At 40.5% G+C, this 16,012-nt stretch overlaps 1 protein-coding gene across 1 annotated transcript in view; it reads right to left on the bottom strand.

Moving 5' to 3' along the window:
- The window catches only part of LOC143274829 (uncharacterized), an 80,949-nt gene that overhangs the window by 63,116 nt on the left and 1,821 nt on the right, over positions 1 to 16,012 (bottom strand). Inside the window, exons 2-12 of the mRNA XM_076578769.1 lie at positions 15,454 to 15,751; positions 14,691 to 14,866; positions 13,414 to 13,562; positions 12,615 to 12,710; positions 11,736 to 11,829; positions 9,495 to 9,707; positions 8,832 to 8,985; positions 7,754 to 7,934; positions 4,982 to 5,264; positions 3,827 to 3,954; positions 3,147 to 3,309 (exon numbers count right to left, since the gene is read on the bottom strand). Coding sequence (XP_076434884.1) covers positions 3,147 to 3,309; positions 3,827 to 3,954; positions 4,982 to 5,264; positions 7,754 to 7,934; positions 8,832 to 8,985; positions 9,495 to 9,707; positions 11,736 to 11,829; positions 12,615 to 12,710; positions 13,414 to 13,562; positions 14,691 to 14,866; positions 15,454 to 15,661 — 1,845 coding nt within the window. The 5' untranslated portion in view covers positions 15,662 to 15,751. The remainder of the gene's footprint in view (positions 1 to 3,146; positions 3,310 to 3,826; positions 3,955 to 4,981; positions 5,265 to 7,753; positions 7,935 to 8,831; positions 8,986 to 9,494; positions 9,708 to 11,735; positions 11,830 to 12,614; positions 12,711 to 13,413; positions 13,563 to 14,690; positions 14,867 to 15,453; positions 15,752 to 16,012) is intronic.

The raw sequence follows: 16,012 nt of genomic DNA, 5'->3' as shown, positions 1-16,012 counted from the left end.
AAACATTCCTTATCATCATTTATTTACCTATCACTGTCGCTCACAGCCAAACACTCCTTATCATCATTTATTTACCTATCACTGTCACTCACAGCCAAACATTCCTTATCATCATTTATTTACCTATCATTGTCGCTCACAGCCAAACATTCCTTATCATCATTTATTTACCTATCACTGTCGCTCACAGCCAAACACTCCTGATTCCTTATCATCATTTATTTACCTATCACTGTCGCTCACAGCCAAACACTCCTTATTCCTTATCATCATTTATTTACCTATCTTTGTCGCTCACAGCCAAACATTCCTTATCATCATTTATTTACCTATCACTGTCGCTCACAGCCAAACATTCCTTATCATCATTTATTTACCTATCACTGTCGCTCACAGCCAAACACTCCTTATTCCTTATCATCATTTATTTACCTATCACTGTCGCTCACAGCCAAACATTCCTTATCATCATTTATTTACCTATCACTGTCGCTCACAGCCAAACATTCCTTATCATCATTTATTTACCTATCACTGTCACTCACAGCTAAACATTCCTTATCATCATTTATTTACCCATCACTGTCGCTCACAGCCAAACATTCCTTATCATCATTTATTTACCTATCACTGTCGCTCACAGCCAAACACTCCTTATCATCATTTATTTACCTATCACTGTCACTCACAGCCAAACATTCCTTATCATCATTTATTTACCTATCACTGTCGCTCACAGCCAAACATTCCTTATCATCATTTATTTACCTATCACTGTCGCTCACAGCCAAACATTCCTTATCATCATTTATTTACCTATCACTGTCGCTCACAGCCAAACACTCCTGATTCCTTATCATCATTTATTTACCTATCACTGTCGCTCACAGCCAAACATTCCTTATCATCATTTATTTACCTATCACTGTCGCTCACAGCCAAACATTCCTTATCATCATTTATTTACCTATCATTGTCGCTCACAGCCAAACATTCCTTATCATCATTTATTTACCTATCACTGTCACTCACAGCCAAACATTCCTTATCATCATTTATTTACCTATCATTGTCACTCACAGCCAAACATTCCTTATCATCATTTATTTACCTATCACTGTCGCTCACAGCCAAACATTCCTTATCATTATTTATTTACCTATCACTGTCACTCACAGCCAAACATTCCTTATCATTATTTATTTACCTATCACTGTCGCTCACAGCCAAACATTCCTTATCATCATTTATTTACCTATAAATGTCGCTCACAGCCAAACATTCCTTATCATTTATTTATCTATCACTGTCACTCACAGCTAAACATTCCTTATCATCATTTATTTACCCATCACTGTCGCTCACAGCCAAACATTCCTTATCATCATTTATTTACCTATCATTGTCGCTCACAGCCAAACATTCCTTATCATCATTTATTTACCTATCACTGTCACTCACAGCCAAACATTCCTTATCATCATTTATTTACCTATCATTGTCACTCACAGCCAAACATTCCTTATCATCATTTATTTACCTATCACTGTCGCTCACAGCCAAACATTCCTTATCATTATTTATTTACCTATCACTGTCACTCACAGCCAAACATTCCTTATCATTATTTATTTACCTATCACTGTCGCTCACAGCCAAACATTCCTTATCATCATTTATTTACCTATCACTGTCGCTCACAGCCAAACATTCCTTATCATCATTTATTTACCTATCACTGTCGCTCACAGCCAAACATTCCTTATCATCATTTATTTACCTATCACTGTCGCTCACAGCCAAACATTCCTTATCATCATTTATTTACCTATCATTGTCGCTCACCGCCAAACATTCCTTATCATCATTTATTTACCTATCATTGTCGCTCACAGTCAAACACTCCTTATCATCATTTATTTACCTATCACTGTCGCTCACAGCCAAACATTCCTTATCATCATTTATTTACCTATCACTGTCGCTCACAGCCAAACATTCCTTATCATCATTTATTGACCTATCACTGTCGCTCACAGCCAAACACTACTTATCATCATTTATTGACCTATCATTGTCGCTCACAGCCAAACATTCCTTCTCATCATTTATTTACCTATCACTGTCGCTCACAGCCAAACACTCCTTATCATCATTTATTTACCTGTCACTGTCACTCACAGCCAAACATTCCTTATCATCATTTATTTACCTATCAATGTCGCTCACAGCCAAACATTCCTTATCATTTATTTATCTATCACTGTCACTCACAGCCAAACACTCCTTATCATCATTTATTTACCTGTCACTGTCGCTCACAGCCAAACATTCCTTATCATCATTTATTTAGCTATCATTGTCGCTCACAGCCAAACACTCCTTATCATCATTTATTTACCTGTCACTGTCGCTCACAGCCAAACATTCCTTATCATCATTTATTTACCTGTCACTGTCGCTCACAGCCAAACACTCCTTATCATCATTTATTTACCTATCACTGTCGCTCACAGCCAAACATTCCTTATCATCATTTATTTACCTATCACTGTCACTCAAAGCCAAAACTCCTTATCATTATTTATTTACCTATCATTATCACTCAGAGCTAAACTATCCTTATGAATTATTTACCTATCATTGTCACTCAGAGCTAAACTATCCTTATGAATTACTTACCTATCATTGTCACTCAGACCAAACTATCCTTATGAATTATTTACCTATTATTGTAACTCAGAGCCAAACCATCATTTACTTATCTACCATTGGTGCTTAGAGCCAAACCATCCTTATCATCATTTATCTATTCTGTGATATTATCCTCCAGTTCAACAGAACACCACCAACCATATGGAAGGAAATTTTCAACAAAAACAACAAACAAGGCTAAAATACAGGGGCACCAGAATCACCCCAGGAGTGAAAAGGCACAACAAGAACTTCAGACCTAAACTCTCCTAACACTGTAATTTTACTGCATCAGAGGGAAATCCCATGTCAGAGTACAACTCACAATGCTGACGATAAAAAACAATCTTCTTCGGCTTTGACAAAGGATATCTTCATTCAACAATTCAGAATGAAGGGTTTCTCTCTGCATGAAGGAAAGTTTCAAACCAAGCACACTCTCAAGAGCTCACCCTGTCCAGTTTGAGCTGCTTGGAGGACAGCTGTTGTTGGGCGGTGGTCAGTGACTTCTGCAGGGACTCAACCTGTCGTTCTTTCTGCAGCAGACGACGCGTCAGGACTTCCTGCTCAGACTCCAGCTGTACGATGATCTCCCGCAGCTCGTCCAGCTGGAAACTGAAACAAGTTGCATTTTTCTGCAAGTTAAAGGCGGACACAAAAGCTTAGTGGTTCAAGCACTGGACTTTCCAAATGAGGGTCTTGGGTTCAAATCCTGGTCTTAGCAGCTGGTGGGTTTGGAGTGGAGATTTCTCCAATCTCCATGGTCAACAGATGTGGAGGCCTGCTTGTGCCTAAACTAACCCCCTGTGTGTATGTGCATGCCAAAGATCAAATATACACAAACGTGGAAGAAGAATACAGGTTAAAGAAACTTCGAAAATGTATGTTTCATGACAATCTGTGTTATTCTGTCCTTCTTTCCTTATTATTGAACTCAATGAAATCTCTAAATACTGAAAGCAAAATTTCAAAACTGTTCACCATCAAAGACTATTGATCTGTTTTCCCTCCAACAGTCTAGCACCTTGCATACATCTAGACACCAATAACCTTCTCTTTGCCATCTGCATCTCACCCATGATGCAACCAAACACTGACAAATGCATGATCGACCTTGGAGGGGCCAACTTACGACAACATCTGATCTTCCAGGGAGGTGATCTGTGTGTTCATGGCCTGCAGGTCCTGCCAGGCCTCCACCGACTGCTGGTCGTTGGTGTCGCATTGCACCTTCTCCTGCTCCAGCTGATGGGACAGTGCCTGCCTCACACACACACAGACACACACATAATTACACACACGCACACACACACACATGCACACACACACGCACAAACCACATGTCTACCAAGGGTTCTTCCTAGAGATGTGACCCAACAAATTTCCATACTTTTTCCAGACCAGACTGAAAATTTTCCATATATCAAACAGAGCCAAAATAAATTTTAAAAATTCATCTGCGGACTTCACGGTCGCAATGTTAAATTTTATCTTTTCTTTGAAATTTTTTTAATTTCTTTTTTAAAATGAACTATACACTGCTGAATGGTACTGGTCAAGAATTCTATTAAAATTCCAAGGCATTTCCACACCCAGTTAAACTGCTTGAGAAAGATACCTGGAGATGAGGTCATGCAATTGATCACGTAAGTCAAGGTGTGCCTTTATGTACCGTTCATTACTATGCACTGCTCGTTTAAAAAAGATAAATAAAATAAGATAAAATAAATAGAATGACACATTCTAGACTCAGCAGTCAGCTGATGTGGTCACTTCATTTGAACCTGGCACCCGGAGGCTGAAAAGTCCTAATGCGCTAACCACTCAGCCGCTGAACCCGTCATACTGTACAGTCAGTGGTAAGCAACATAAATGTTCAGAGATGCACACGCAAACCCATGAGAATGTATGCAAGTATGTGTAGTTGTAAATTGCATATCACAACATGTCTTTATCCATGTGCACATTTTTATCTCAGACTGCCTTGCATTAAGTCTTGCATAAATGCATCAGAATTACAAACTTTCCGGACAATCTTTTCTTTCCTGTTAAATACCAGCAATACAATTTGAAGGGGGAAAAAACCCATTCAAATCACGCCACAAACTGCCGCATCTTCTGCACTCAGCCAGGTCTCAAAACACAAAAAAAAAAAAACAAAAAAAAAAAGTAAGTTACTCTTCCATCAAACTCTCCTGTCCATCCCAAGTCCTTCCACATGATGACTCCTCCCTACCCCCTCCCACTGACTCCCCCATGATGCCACCACCCACAACGAAACACTGACCTGGTTCTTGGCCACATACTCCTTCAACTCCTTCTCCAACACCACCTTCTCCCCTTCCAGTGCCTCCACCCTCCCCTCCAGCTGGGCACAGCGACCACGCAGCCTCTGCAGCTCTCCATCCATCGCCTGGGGTGTGGGTGGTGGTGGCTGTATGGAGGAGGACAGGGAGGTGGAGCTCTCCACATGGGAGAGGTAGCGGGCCGTGTTGAGGCCCATGCTGCTATCCAGCTCCTCGCTTGCCGCTGTGCTGCTGCAGCCACTGAGGCTCTTCTTGGGGGAGCTCCTGAACCACAGCAAATCAAATCAGGATGATTTAGATTATGGCCCAGCCGCTGAGGCTCTTCTTAGGGGAGCTCCTGAACCACAGCGAATCATATGAGGCTGCTTTAGCTTATAGCCCAGCCGCTGATGATCTTTTGTGGGGGTTGGTGTGACTCCTAAATCACAGCAAATGAAATCAGGCTGCTTTAGCTAAGCTTACAGTCCACCCAACTGCAAATACCCAAAACAAATCAAATAATACTGCTTTAATTCTAACCCTTTTGACGGTTCAGGAACTGATCGGCGACTTCCTAGTTGAACACTTCAGGCGCCAGTTGGTGACTTGCAAGCTCTATGCCTCAGGCGCCGATCAGCAACTTGTACACTAGAGTTACCAACCTCACTCGTTCTTCTTTTCGTGAAACTACACAAGTTCAAAATATTCTCCACATATTTCCAGAACGTCTATTCTACGTTTGAGTTGCAAGTTGACGCACGTTGTCGAATATTTCCGAATTTATTTAGCAGATTTCTCCAGTTGAAGCATGGCCAGCACTTCAGGAAACAAACGAAAGGGTGTTTACAACACCATGGAGGCATTGCAAATGATTTCAGATAATTCCCCCAATGGAGTGCCAATTACTGACAGTGACAGTGAAGAATTCGCCAGACCGGTGGAGAAAGATTGACAAGTAATACAAAGACATCATTTAATAATGTACAAAGAAATTTGTGAAACAAACCATGAAACTTTCCAGTTTTGCATCATACAGAGTGTGTGGTGGTGGTGTTTTCCCTAATGGAATTGCTTGTGATACTGTGTGTGTGTGTCTGTGTGTCTGTGTGTGTCTGCGTGTATTCTTCTCATCTCTGCACATAGGTGAGTGCACATTTTATTACATTGTGTTATGACTATGTTTCTAGTTGTATTTCCCAGTCTGTGTGTTCATTTTTCACTTGAAATGGTGTATTTTTTATGTTTAAAACAACTAATATGTGAAAACTACTCAAAAGTACATACTTTTTCATTTTCATCAACTGATTTCAAAATTCAGTCAATGTGTTCAAACAAATAAACATGCTCATAATTTGCATTCTATGCCCTTTAAAATGAGCTATGAATGGAGAAGACTGAATGAGTAGTTATGAAGTTATGGCAGGTTAAAGTGGGTTGATGGTGACACAGTTTTCCCTCTCCTGCACAGCTGGTTTAGACAGAACTGTACTGCTGCTCAGCTGGTTTGTACAGTGAGCTGGCACTGCACCTCTGGCAAGGAAAGGGTTAACTCATAGTCCAGCCGACAACAAAACAGCCATTTCAGGGCTGAATACCAAAATCAAATCAAATCACGCTGCTTGTAGCTCAGCCGACCTGACCACAAAAGAAAGGGCCAGTTCACTGCTGACTGCCTGTCATTTCTTAAAAACTGGTCAAAGAGAAACCAAAACAATGTGAACAATATCAAATCAAATCAAATCATGCTGCTTGTAGCTCAGCTGACCACAAAAGAGCCATTTCTGGGCTTATTATCTGTCAGTTCTGAAAAACAAGGAGAAACGGAAGCACTGTGAAACAAAAAGGTCAAATCAAACAACATTAAACAGACAAGTTTACCCACGTTTTGTTTATTGCAGGTAAAATCAAAATAAAGCTGTAAGTATTTATTTCCTTCAGGAACTGGCAAAGAGAATCCAGAGGCACATCCTGGGCATAGTGGTACTAGGAAGCTTGAAATATAGAACATTTATAGTTTGTTCCATTTCAGTTCTTAGTGTTTGGTGATACAAAAAAAGGAAACATTACAAAATAAATATACACCATATTTGTCATGAAGCTCATTATCAATAACTTTTAAAACATATCTTTTTACCTTCATCCTTTCTTCTTTTGGGGGTTTATAGTGTGGAACAGAGACACAGAGATTAGAAACTGTGATTAAGGCATGGGATTTTACTCACCCAAAAAAGAGATAACATTTTCAAAGAAAACAGGGGGGCCGGGGGGTAACAAAAACCTAAAAAGCATATGAAAACAAAAGTTGGGCAGAATGTGACCTACATACTGCGGAAATCTGCGAAATTTGTGGAAAATCCCCTGCCTGATGAATAAATTGAGTTCTCAATGCAGACCAACACAGACTGTGGAAACGAAAACATCAATCTTTCATTCCATTCCATTTAACAAACCTGCAAGTACATTTAACCTCTCCGAACACACAAAAACACTCAATGCTTCAAAGTGCTGAGAACGCCAGAGAATTGACAGACAGACAGAAAATACGAAAAAAAACTTAGCCGTATGAAGAGCACAGGAACAGGAGTCATAATGGCTGCCGGAAAAAGAGGGTGCTAGCCAGCGGGACAAAGGGGAGGTTACCTACTTCCGGGAGGTTATCGGCCGCAGTTTCTCCACATAGGCGGATAGTAGTTTGCACAGGCAGGAATGTCAGACCCCTGCCAGAGTCTGCGCTAGTTGCGTCACGGTTAAGTATGTGTAATTAAAACACTCACTGCTTCAAAGTGCTGGCACAGCGGAAGTAAGTAAATCCAACGAAGGGCAAATGGCGGCCGCTGAAGTCTCTGCTGTTGGGCTGAAAGCTGTCCACGTTGGGGGGTGCCTTCACTGTCTCCACTTCATCAAAGTTTGATGTATCGTCCAGACTGCTGATGGACGGCAGATAGGGTGGGGAAGCTGAAAAGGGAGAGGGTCACTTATAAAAGGTTTGAAATTTTTTTTTTTAAACATAATAGAAAGCACCGTAGCAGAATCAGTTAGGCACTGGACTGCAGTTGGTATAAGGGAGAGAGAGAGAGAGAGAGAGAGAGAGAGAGAGAGAATGAACAAACGAATGAACAAACTTTTTTTTCTAGGGAAAAAAAGGAATTGGGTTTGTTTTTTTTATCCTGCCCTCATGAAAAGGAAAAATACAACAAACACAAAGCAAAAGGCAATACAAAAGTATAACATTATAAAAACAGAGAAACAATTATGTCAGAAAAAATTAACCTAAGTATATGCATAAACACTACTTGGAACACAAAGAGAAAGAAAGACAGACAGACAGACAGAAAGACAGACAGACAGACAAACAGACAGAGAGAGAGAGAGAGAGAGTTTGTTTTGGTTTTATTTTCACAGATTATCATGTACAATTCATCAAACTTGTGACAACCAACAACCTCCATTCTTTGAAATGAAATGGATAGCATTTAAAATTTCAGCTAGGTCTACACCAATGTACAAGTGCATGAGTCTTTATACCTAGGCTCAACAGTCAGAACATTAACAAAGGGGTTGTATACAGGGTGTTTGCTCAGTTCCTTTCACATAACCTTCTTTTCTTTTTCTTTACAACATCTAGGTTTTGTACCTTAGCGGAAGTGGTACAGTAACCAATGAATACATAATTATACACAAATATATTAAAACTACAATTGTGCTACGTTTCTCTCATTCTCTCTCACTGTCACACACAGAATCACACAAACCAACATAAGATTTGTCAAGAAAATACTGGACGCTAGCTACGACTAGGACAGCAGCACTACGATGCAGCCAGAGATGGAGAGACAGCAGAAAGCACCTTACTGTTTCTGATGTTGGCCCAGGAGACTGTCTTGAAGAAAGGGTGCTGCTGCAGCTCTGACCAGCCGATGCGTGTCTTGCTATCGCTGAGCAGTTTGGAGATGAGATCTCTGGCCTCGGCAGAGACCTTATTGTTTGGTGGAAATTTCAGCTTGTTCTGTCGACAGCCAAGTCAGTGAGCTGTGAAAACTTCAATGAATAAACAAAAGAACTGATTACTAAAAAAACATAATAACAACAAAAAAGGTGAATAGCTGAATTGAAGCAGAAGTGTAATGATCAGAGGCATTTCTATTGAAAGCATCTGATGATTTGTTCTCTTGAGTGTACATATAAGAATTTTTTTTTTTTTTAAACAAAAAAAAACAGCAAACTGTCACAATTTGTTTAACCTGAAGATGAAATCAGCAGGCAGGGTCTCAATACAATTCACCTCTTAACACAAACCACTGAATTTGCTTCTTTTCTTTCTTCTTTTCATTTTCTTTTTAATGTTTCCTAACCATTCCACCAGCATTTAGGAAACTCAATGCCAGTCACTCACATACTAAATGACAGTCACTCACATACTAAATGAGGGCCATAACTAATATAATTTCCAAGCATAGAAAGTTTGGTAAGTTCACACAATGGGATTAAGTCACTGACCCAGCGGACAGCACTCACCTTGAAGTTCATGATGTTGTTGTAGGTGGCCACCATGGAGCCGTTGTCGTCAGTGAAGGGAGTGCAGCCAAACAGCATCTCATAGGCACAGACACCCAACGACCACCAGTCCACCTCCACCCCGTAGCGCTGACTTCGGGAGGCTCGGTTCATGGAATCCAGCAGCTCCGGAGCCACGTAGTCCGGCGTCCCCACAGGCATACGTGATGACACCTGCAAATCCATCTTAAGGATCAAAGGGTTGGTGGACGATTTTTTATGAAGGCCCAGGTGTGATGACACCTGCAAATCCATCTTAAGGATCAAAGGGTTGGAGGACGATTTTTTATGAAGGCCCAGCGTTTTGTGTTTCACACTTCCAAACCTAAAGGTTTGTGGCAAGAATTCCAGCAGTCTGTGAAAATTTTCCCCAACAACAATATGTGCAGGTCTGTGAATGCCATAATCTTGCCTCTGTCTTTAAACAGGCAAAATAACTTATGTTAATGGTTCTGGGACCATGTCAGAATTCTATTATACATTGTGGGGATCCCTGGGACTCTTTTTCTATGATTGCCGGGGATCCCAGACTACCTCCAGAGGGTCAGCCTAAAGCTGCACATTCTAATCAAGTCTGCATCACTGCATGTATGCAAAGACAGACATACAATTCTGGTCATAATCGTCCAAGTTTCTAGGCCAAGTAGTGACAAAGGGGAAGAATTCTTCTTCACAGCATACGATCCCTGCGTCAGACTAAAGCTCCAATATAGGACCTTCACCCTTTTTTTGTGTTTCAGTTTGTTTTAGACATTTTTAGAACGTCCCAGGGACCCATTCCTTCAACATGCAGTGTGTCCTTACCATTTCCAAAGCATCAGGGATGCATATTCATGCCTTATTAGAAGCCCTGACAGTTCAGTGGGTTATGGAACTGTGATTATCTATATCACCAGCATGCAACAAATTCAGTATAAAGCAGGAATACACACCTACACAAAACAGGTATAATTAAGCAACTTAGACACTCCATAAACAGCAGTGTCTTAAGATGTGCTCAAACACATATAAATCCACTGAAATACACAAGGGAATATGGAGTTCCAGTTTGAGAACATACTGCGCTCTTTGGCGCATTCATCTGCCAAATGCATTTTGCCTTTTCCTATTTTGCACAACTGGTTTTAGCCAAATTTCCATGAAACAATTCTAAATTACTGTTGATTACACCAGGAAATAAATGAATAAACTGTGAAACAACAGGAAAAACACCGACACCAGAAACTTAATAATTCAACTCATGAGTTTAGGGAAGAATAATCATACCTAAGCTGCCACTGTTACAAAAGCAATGCCTTGAACACTATTCTAAAACTGAAATAAATTTTGTTTAGGCGATCCTCAGACGTACTGTTTACTGGCTGAATACCACCCATGCAGAGTAGAAAACCCACCTCAATAGCTTTCCGAAAACTTTCCGCAATACTTAAGCAGCCATGTTGGAAGAAATGAAACGGTCTCTATTCTGGTTATGTTCCCCTAGAAATATATCCTGCAGCTGGCCAATCAGAATTATGCTTCATCATGTGGTTGCTTCCCTTGGCACAGGGGCCTATGTGACCCACTGTGTTTTGGACCGTCCCTGATTCAACAGTATCAATAGCACATAGTATTCCTGCCTTCAAAATATGCAGAGTAACGAACACCATGACTTACAACTGTGAGCTATATCATACAGAGAACTATCAAGGCACAAAATGACTAACAAAATGCAGTAGTTTTGCATGCAGGGCTCTGTGTGTGACCAGTTTATCCAGACTTACATGCAGAGCAAACATGTTGAAGCACATGACTCTCCACGAGTGAAGGAGCCCACAGCAATATGAAAATGATGTTGAATTTCGCTACGTATGAGGCATGCCTTTAACTCAACACTGCCTGTTATTTTTTTTTTTATTGATATCATCATGATATGCTTGCTAAAACAGTCATTTTGTATGTCCTGTTGGCGTTATCAAATTACAGAGGGAAAATAATCTGCGTTCACACAATGGTCAGATCAAAGGTGAAGGCAACGAGGTCAGAGTGAGGCTTTCAACACTGAGCTCTCTGCATGTGCAGAGGCTCAATATGTATTTGGACTGCTGACCAATATTGATTGGTTACTTCTGAGCTGTGCCAAAGGAACTTCATTTCATTTCATAAAGCATGTCTCATCTGCGAGTGCTTTTCACTCAGAGGCCAAAACTGACAGGGACCAACCTTCTTATGTAAATCCATTTTGGCTGCTGATCCAAAGTCTGCTAATTTGATGTGACCAGTATGGTCAAGCAACACATTTTCTGGCTTGATGTCTCTGCAATCAAAATACAGAGCACCATGTGGAACAATCAATGATGATCATCAATGTCAATAAAAGTAGGAATACAAACCATGTATGCACAACCATGCACACACACCTGTATGCATGCACAAACACATTACATCAAACTTGATGAGAAATTTAATTGAAATGGAAACCATCCGTATCACGAGAAAAAGCAAATGCATCCTCAGCCTTCAAACAAGCACATATCAGGATTATTCTTTGATCAAACTGATAAGAAGAGCATCACTAAAGTCCCTCATTATATAACTGTAATACTTTGATGGACATCACTCCACATTTCACTTGTCAATTGCTTGGAAAAGACATTCATCAATTATAGCAATTCTTTCCTTACCCCTTCTTCAGCTAAACTTCACAAACATTAAGTTTTCTTGACAATTAAAAATGTTGCCCATTCTTCTACAACAAATCCTTCATCACAGACAACAAAGTAAAAGTTAACTCACTGTTGTTGTTTTTTTCTTAATCAGTTGCATCACTGTATAGATCTATTTCTTCTGTCATTATAGACAGGACAGGCTGGAAGAAAAATGATGATTCCAGGGCAAAACTGAAGGAAAACAATGAGTCTGAAGCAAGTTTAGGAGGAGGAAAACAACAAATTCTGAATCTGAAGACAACATGGAAAAATCGATGATTCTGAAGCCAACATAGTGGAAGAAAAAACAACGATGACTCAGACCAGAGAGACGTTTGAAGAAAAGAGAGAATGCTTGTGAAGCCACGTAGGATGGCCAGTAGTGGCAGACTACCTGTGCAGATAGCCCATCTGGTGCAGGTTGTTGATGGCTATGGCCATTTCCGCCAGGTAAAAGCGGGCCATGTCCTCCTCCAGTTCGTCCCCATGTCTGCAACACATATGCATTCCCACATATATATACATATGTGTGTGTGAGTATATATATATATATATATATATCCCCATGATGTCGAAACAGTCACATCCATCTATCCACCCTGCTTTTGTTTGTTCTATTCTATTTCCTTCAGTTGAACAGCTTATCTTCCTTCACAGACATGCCAATCCTGTCTTTTCACACAGAAAAATCTTTTTGTGACAAAAAGAGTAATGCAATACAAAACGATATATATTAAATATATGCAACTTTACCTTTCAGTTGTCACACACACTATGAATGGCATGGAACTATGGCCAGTCTTTTTATTAATTGTATGTGGTCTATGACATGCTTGTACAAACCTTTCGTGTGTGCGTATATGTGTGCATATTACTTCATGTGTGTGTCTGTGTGATGTATGCATGTGTTACTGTGAGTGAGTGAGCAAGCATGCATGCCAGCATGCATTTGTTCGAGCACATGCACACGCATGGATGTGCATGCATGTGTGTGTGTGATAGTATATATTTTCTCTTTTCCTTCAAGGTGCTCCAAACCTATGTACAATATTTCATTCGAAACCCCTTCAAAACCTGATCTCAAAGGTGTACAAACCAAGTAACAGAAAAAAACAGACCTATTGATTCAAAACACTTCAAACAATAAAAAGACTTTTGCTGCAAAGGAGAAAAACAAAAAACACCCCACTGACCTGGACAGAAGGGAGAGCAGGTCTCCCCCTGGGTGAAAGTCCATAACCAGGTAAAGACTGACTGAGTCCTGGAAGGCAAAGTGAAGGCGGGTCAGCCATGGACTGCTGCAGTTGGCCATGATGTCTCGCTCCTCCTCAAAGAAAGAGATCTGGAACCAAACAGGGACCCCTGTGTTCTGCACACATCTTTTCTCACTGCTTGTTGCTATAGCGCTGGTTTTCTTACGCTTTGGTTCATGATATCAGGGAGACTGACCACAACAATCAACATGCCTGTTGTTTCGCCACCTTTTTAAATTGTAGTCACATTTTCTTTTTCAAACCAACCCAACCCAACCAATAACTCAGCTGCTTCAACAGTACAGACACACACATATGGACATGTTGATGAAGTGATAATTATTGGGCAATGAAAAGATCTATCATGTGACACAGGTCACAAAAAGTCAAAATTACAAGACCAGCAAAATTGTACAATACTTAAGCACAGGCACAACTGCACAGCAAACCACAGGAACTGCTAAACCAGACCAGCTGCCAAAGCACTGCTAAACCAGACCAGCTGCCAAAGCACTGCTAAACCAGACCAGCTGCCAAAGCACTGCTAAACCAGACCAGCTGCCAAAGCACTGCTAAACCAGACCAGCTGCCAAAGCACTGCTAAACCAGACCAGCTGCCAAAGCAGCAAAGTAGATGGCAAAACAGACCAAGGACCAGGATGCTCTCAGTTTAATCCACATCAGCATCCTCAATTTCAGCATTCAGTGTCAAGGTTTTGGTTCAAAAGGCTTCCCACCTCGATCTCAGCCTGGTATAGGCTCAGTGGAGCTTGATGTGAAGACTGTGACTGCACACTTACAGTCAATAGATCTTTAACAAAAAAGCTAAAAAATTATATTTTTAATAAAATCCTGACCAACACTACTGTTATCTTTATCTCTCAGCCATGGTTTTTGCCAGCATGTCATGAAAGGACGCAAAGTTTAAAGTTAAAGGTCCTATAGCTTTTTACAGACATCAGGACAGTGAACTCACATCCACTGTGTTTGGGGGTCAGTAAAGGAAGGTGGGGCCCAGTCCTCTCCTTCCACTACTACTCTGTCATGAAATCTCAAAGTGTGTGGCATTTTACGAAACTTGAAATAAGCAAAGGTAAGAAAAAAATAAGCTTTCAAAAAACTTGTCAACCAATATATCTAAACTGTCGGATCATCAGACAATACATGCACACTCCACAGTACATCTATCTTTCAACTCTATCAAATGAATAACTCACATCTGGCTGGGACAACAGATCAGACTTGCGCAGGACCTTCATGGCAAACACAGTGTCTGTTGATTTCTCATGTACCACATGAACTTCCCCAAAATGACCTCGACCTATGGTGGCCTTCACCTCAAAGTCGCTGGGTTTGATGCGGAGTTCTTTGGTCCTTTTCACCACTTCCTTGTCTGCACAATCACAGCAGTCTGATCACTAGCATCCTTGAGATTTATTTCTGCTTCTTTTACACCTGGTAGGGTGCCAAGATCATTCAAAACAGCATTTATGAAAAATTCATAGCAGTAATCTTGAAAAACAACATTTATTCTTTATATGTTCACAGTTGCCAGTAAAGCGCCGATGTTTAAGTTTACAATAAAGATATGATCACAAAACTGTGCGTGCACAGCACACACACATACATACATGTGCACACACACTCTTTCTCTTTTACATATTAGGACACACACACACATACAAGCACACACACACTTTCTTTCACACAAATACACACACTCGTTCCTCAACACACTTATAAACATGCAGACTTGCACACATGTGAACACACACGCTCATAAATTTATATTTAGGTTATTAAGCACACACTGTTTTTCTTCTTTCATAACAAATATAAAATGTAGAAAATAGTTAATACCTTTTATTCCTTTCCTAAATCAAAAGCAGCAAATTAAAGAAAAAAACAAAACAAAACTAAAAAAAAACAACTGCAGCCTAAGACTAGTGTAAGACAAGTGAAGAGATCTATCGTTCTCACATTTCCTCACGAAGGCTGCAACGTTCTTGTTGCGGGCAAAACAGTCCTGCTGACACTCATCATACACAGCCACAAAGGTGTCCATCAGACAGTCCAGCCCCAGTGAGGGCCATGAGGCCTCGTTGCTGCCGTCCGGTGCAGAGCCCTGGATCAGCTGCACCAGCTTGGACCACCTTTGCTGTAGCTGTGGGGGCGTCTCTCCTTCCATTATGAACTGGTGTGCACCGTGTGCCAAAAGGTATGTATACGCACTGTGACTGCTGTCGTGACTCAGCTCTGCATGCAGCTGAGGTTTATTCTGGAACAATTCCATTTAATCAAAATGTAGATTGTAAAGTCAATGTATAGATTTAGCTTAATTCTAAGTTACAACCTTCAAGTTAAAGAAACACCCAACATGAGAACTGATGGTGATGAGATTACAAGCACATGGGTTATAGACCTGTTCATGCTGCACTTTTCAGGTCTATCTCTTGACTGTACTGATTGATAAAAAGTGACTAAGTCCATACTTAAGCTATATCAGTATAAATGCATAAAAAGTGTATATAAATTATAA

The sequence above is a fragment of the Babylonia areolata genome, chromosome 29 (assembly GCF_041734735.1).
Source record: "Babylonia areolata isolate BAREFJ2019XMU chromosome 29, ASM4173473v1, whole genome shotgun sequence".
Classification (NCBI taxonomy): Eukaryota; Metazoa; Mollusca; class Gastropoda; order Neogastropoda; family Buccinidae; genus Babylonia; species Babylonia areolata.
This window is presented reverse-complemented; position numbering and strand designations above follow the sequence as displayed.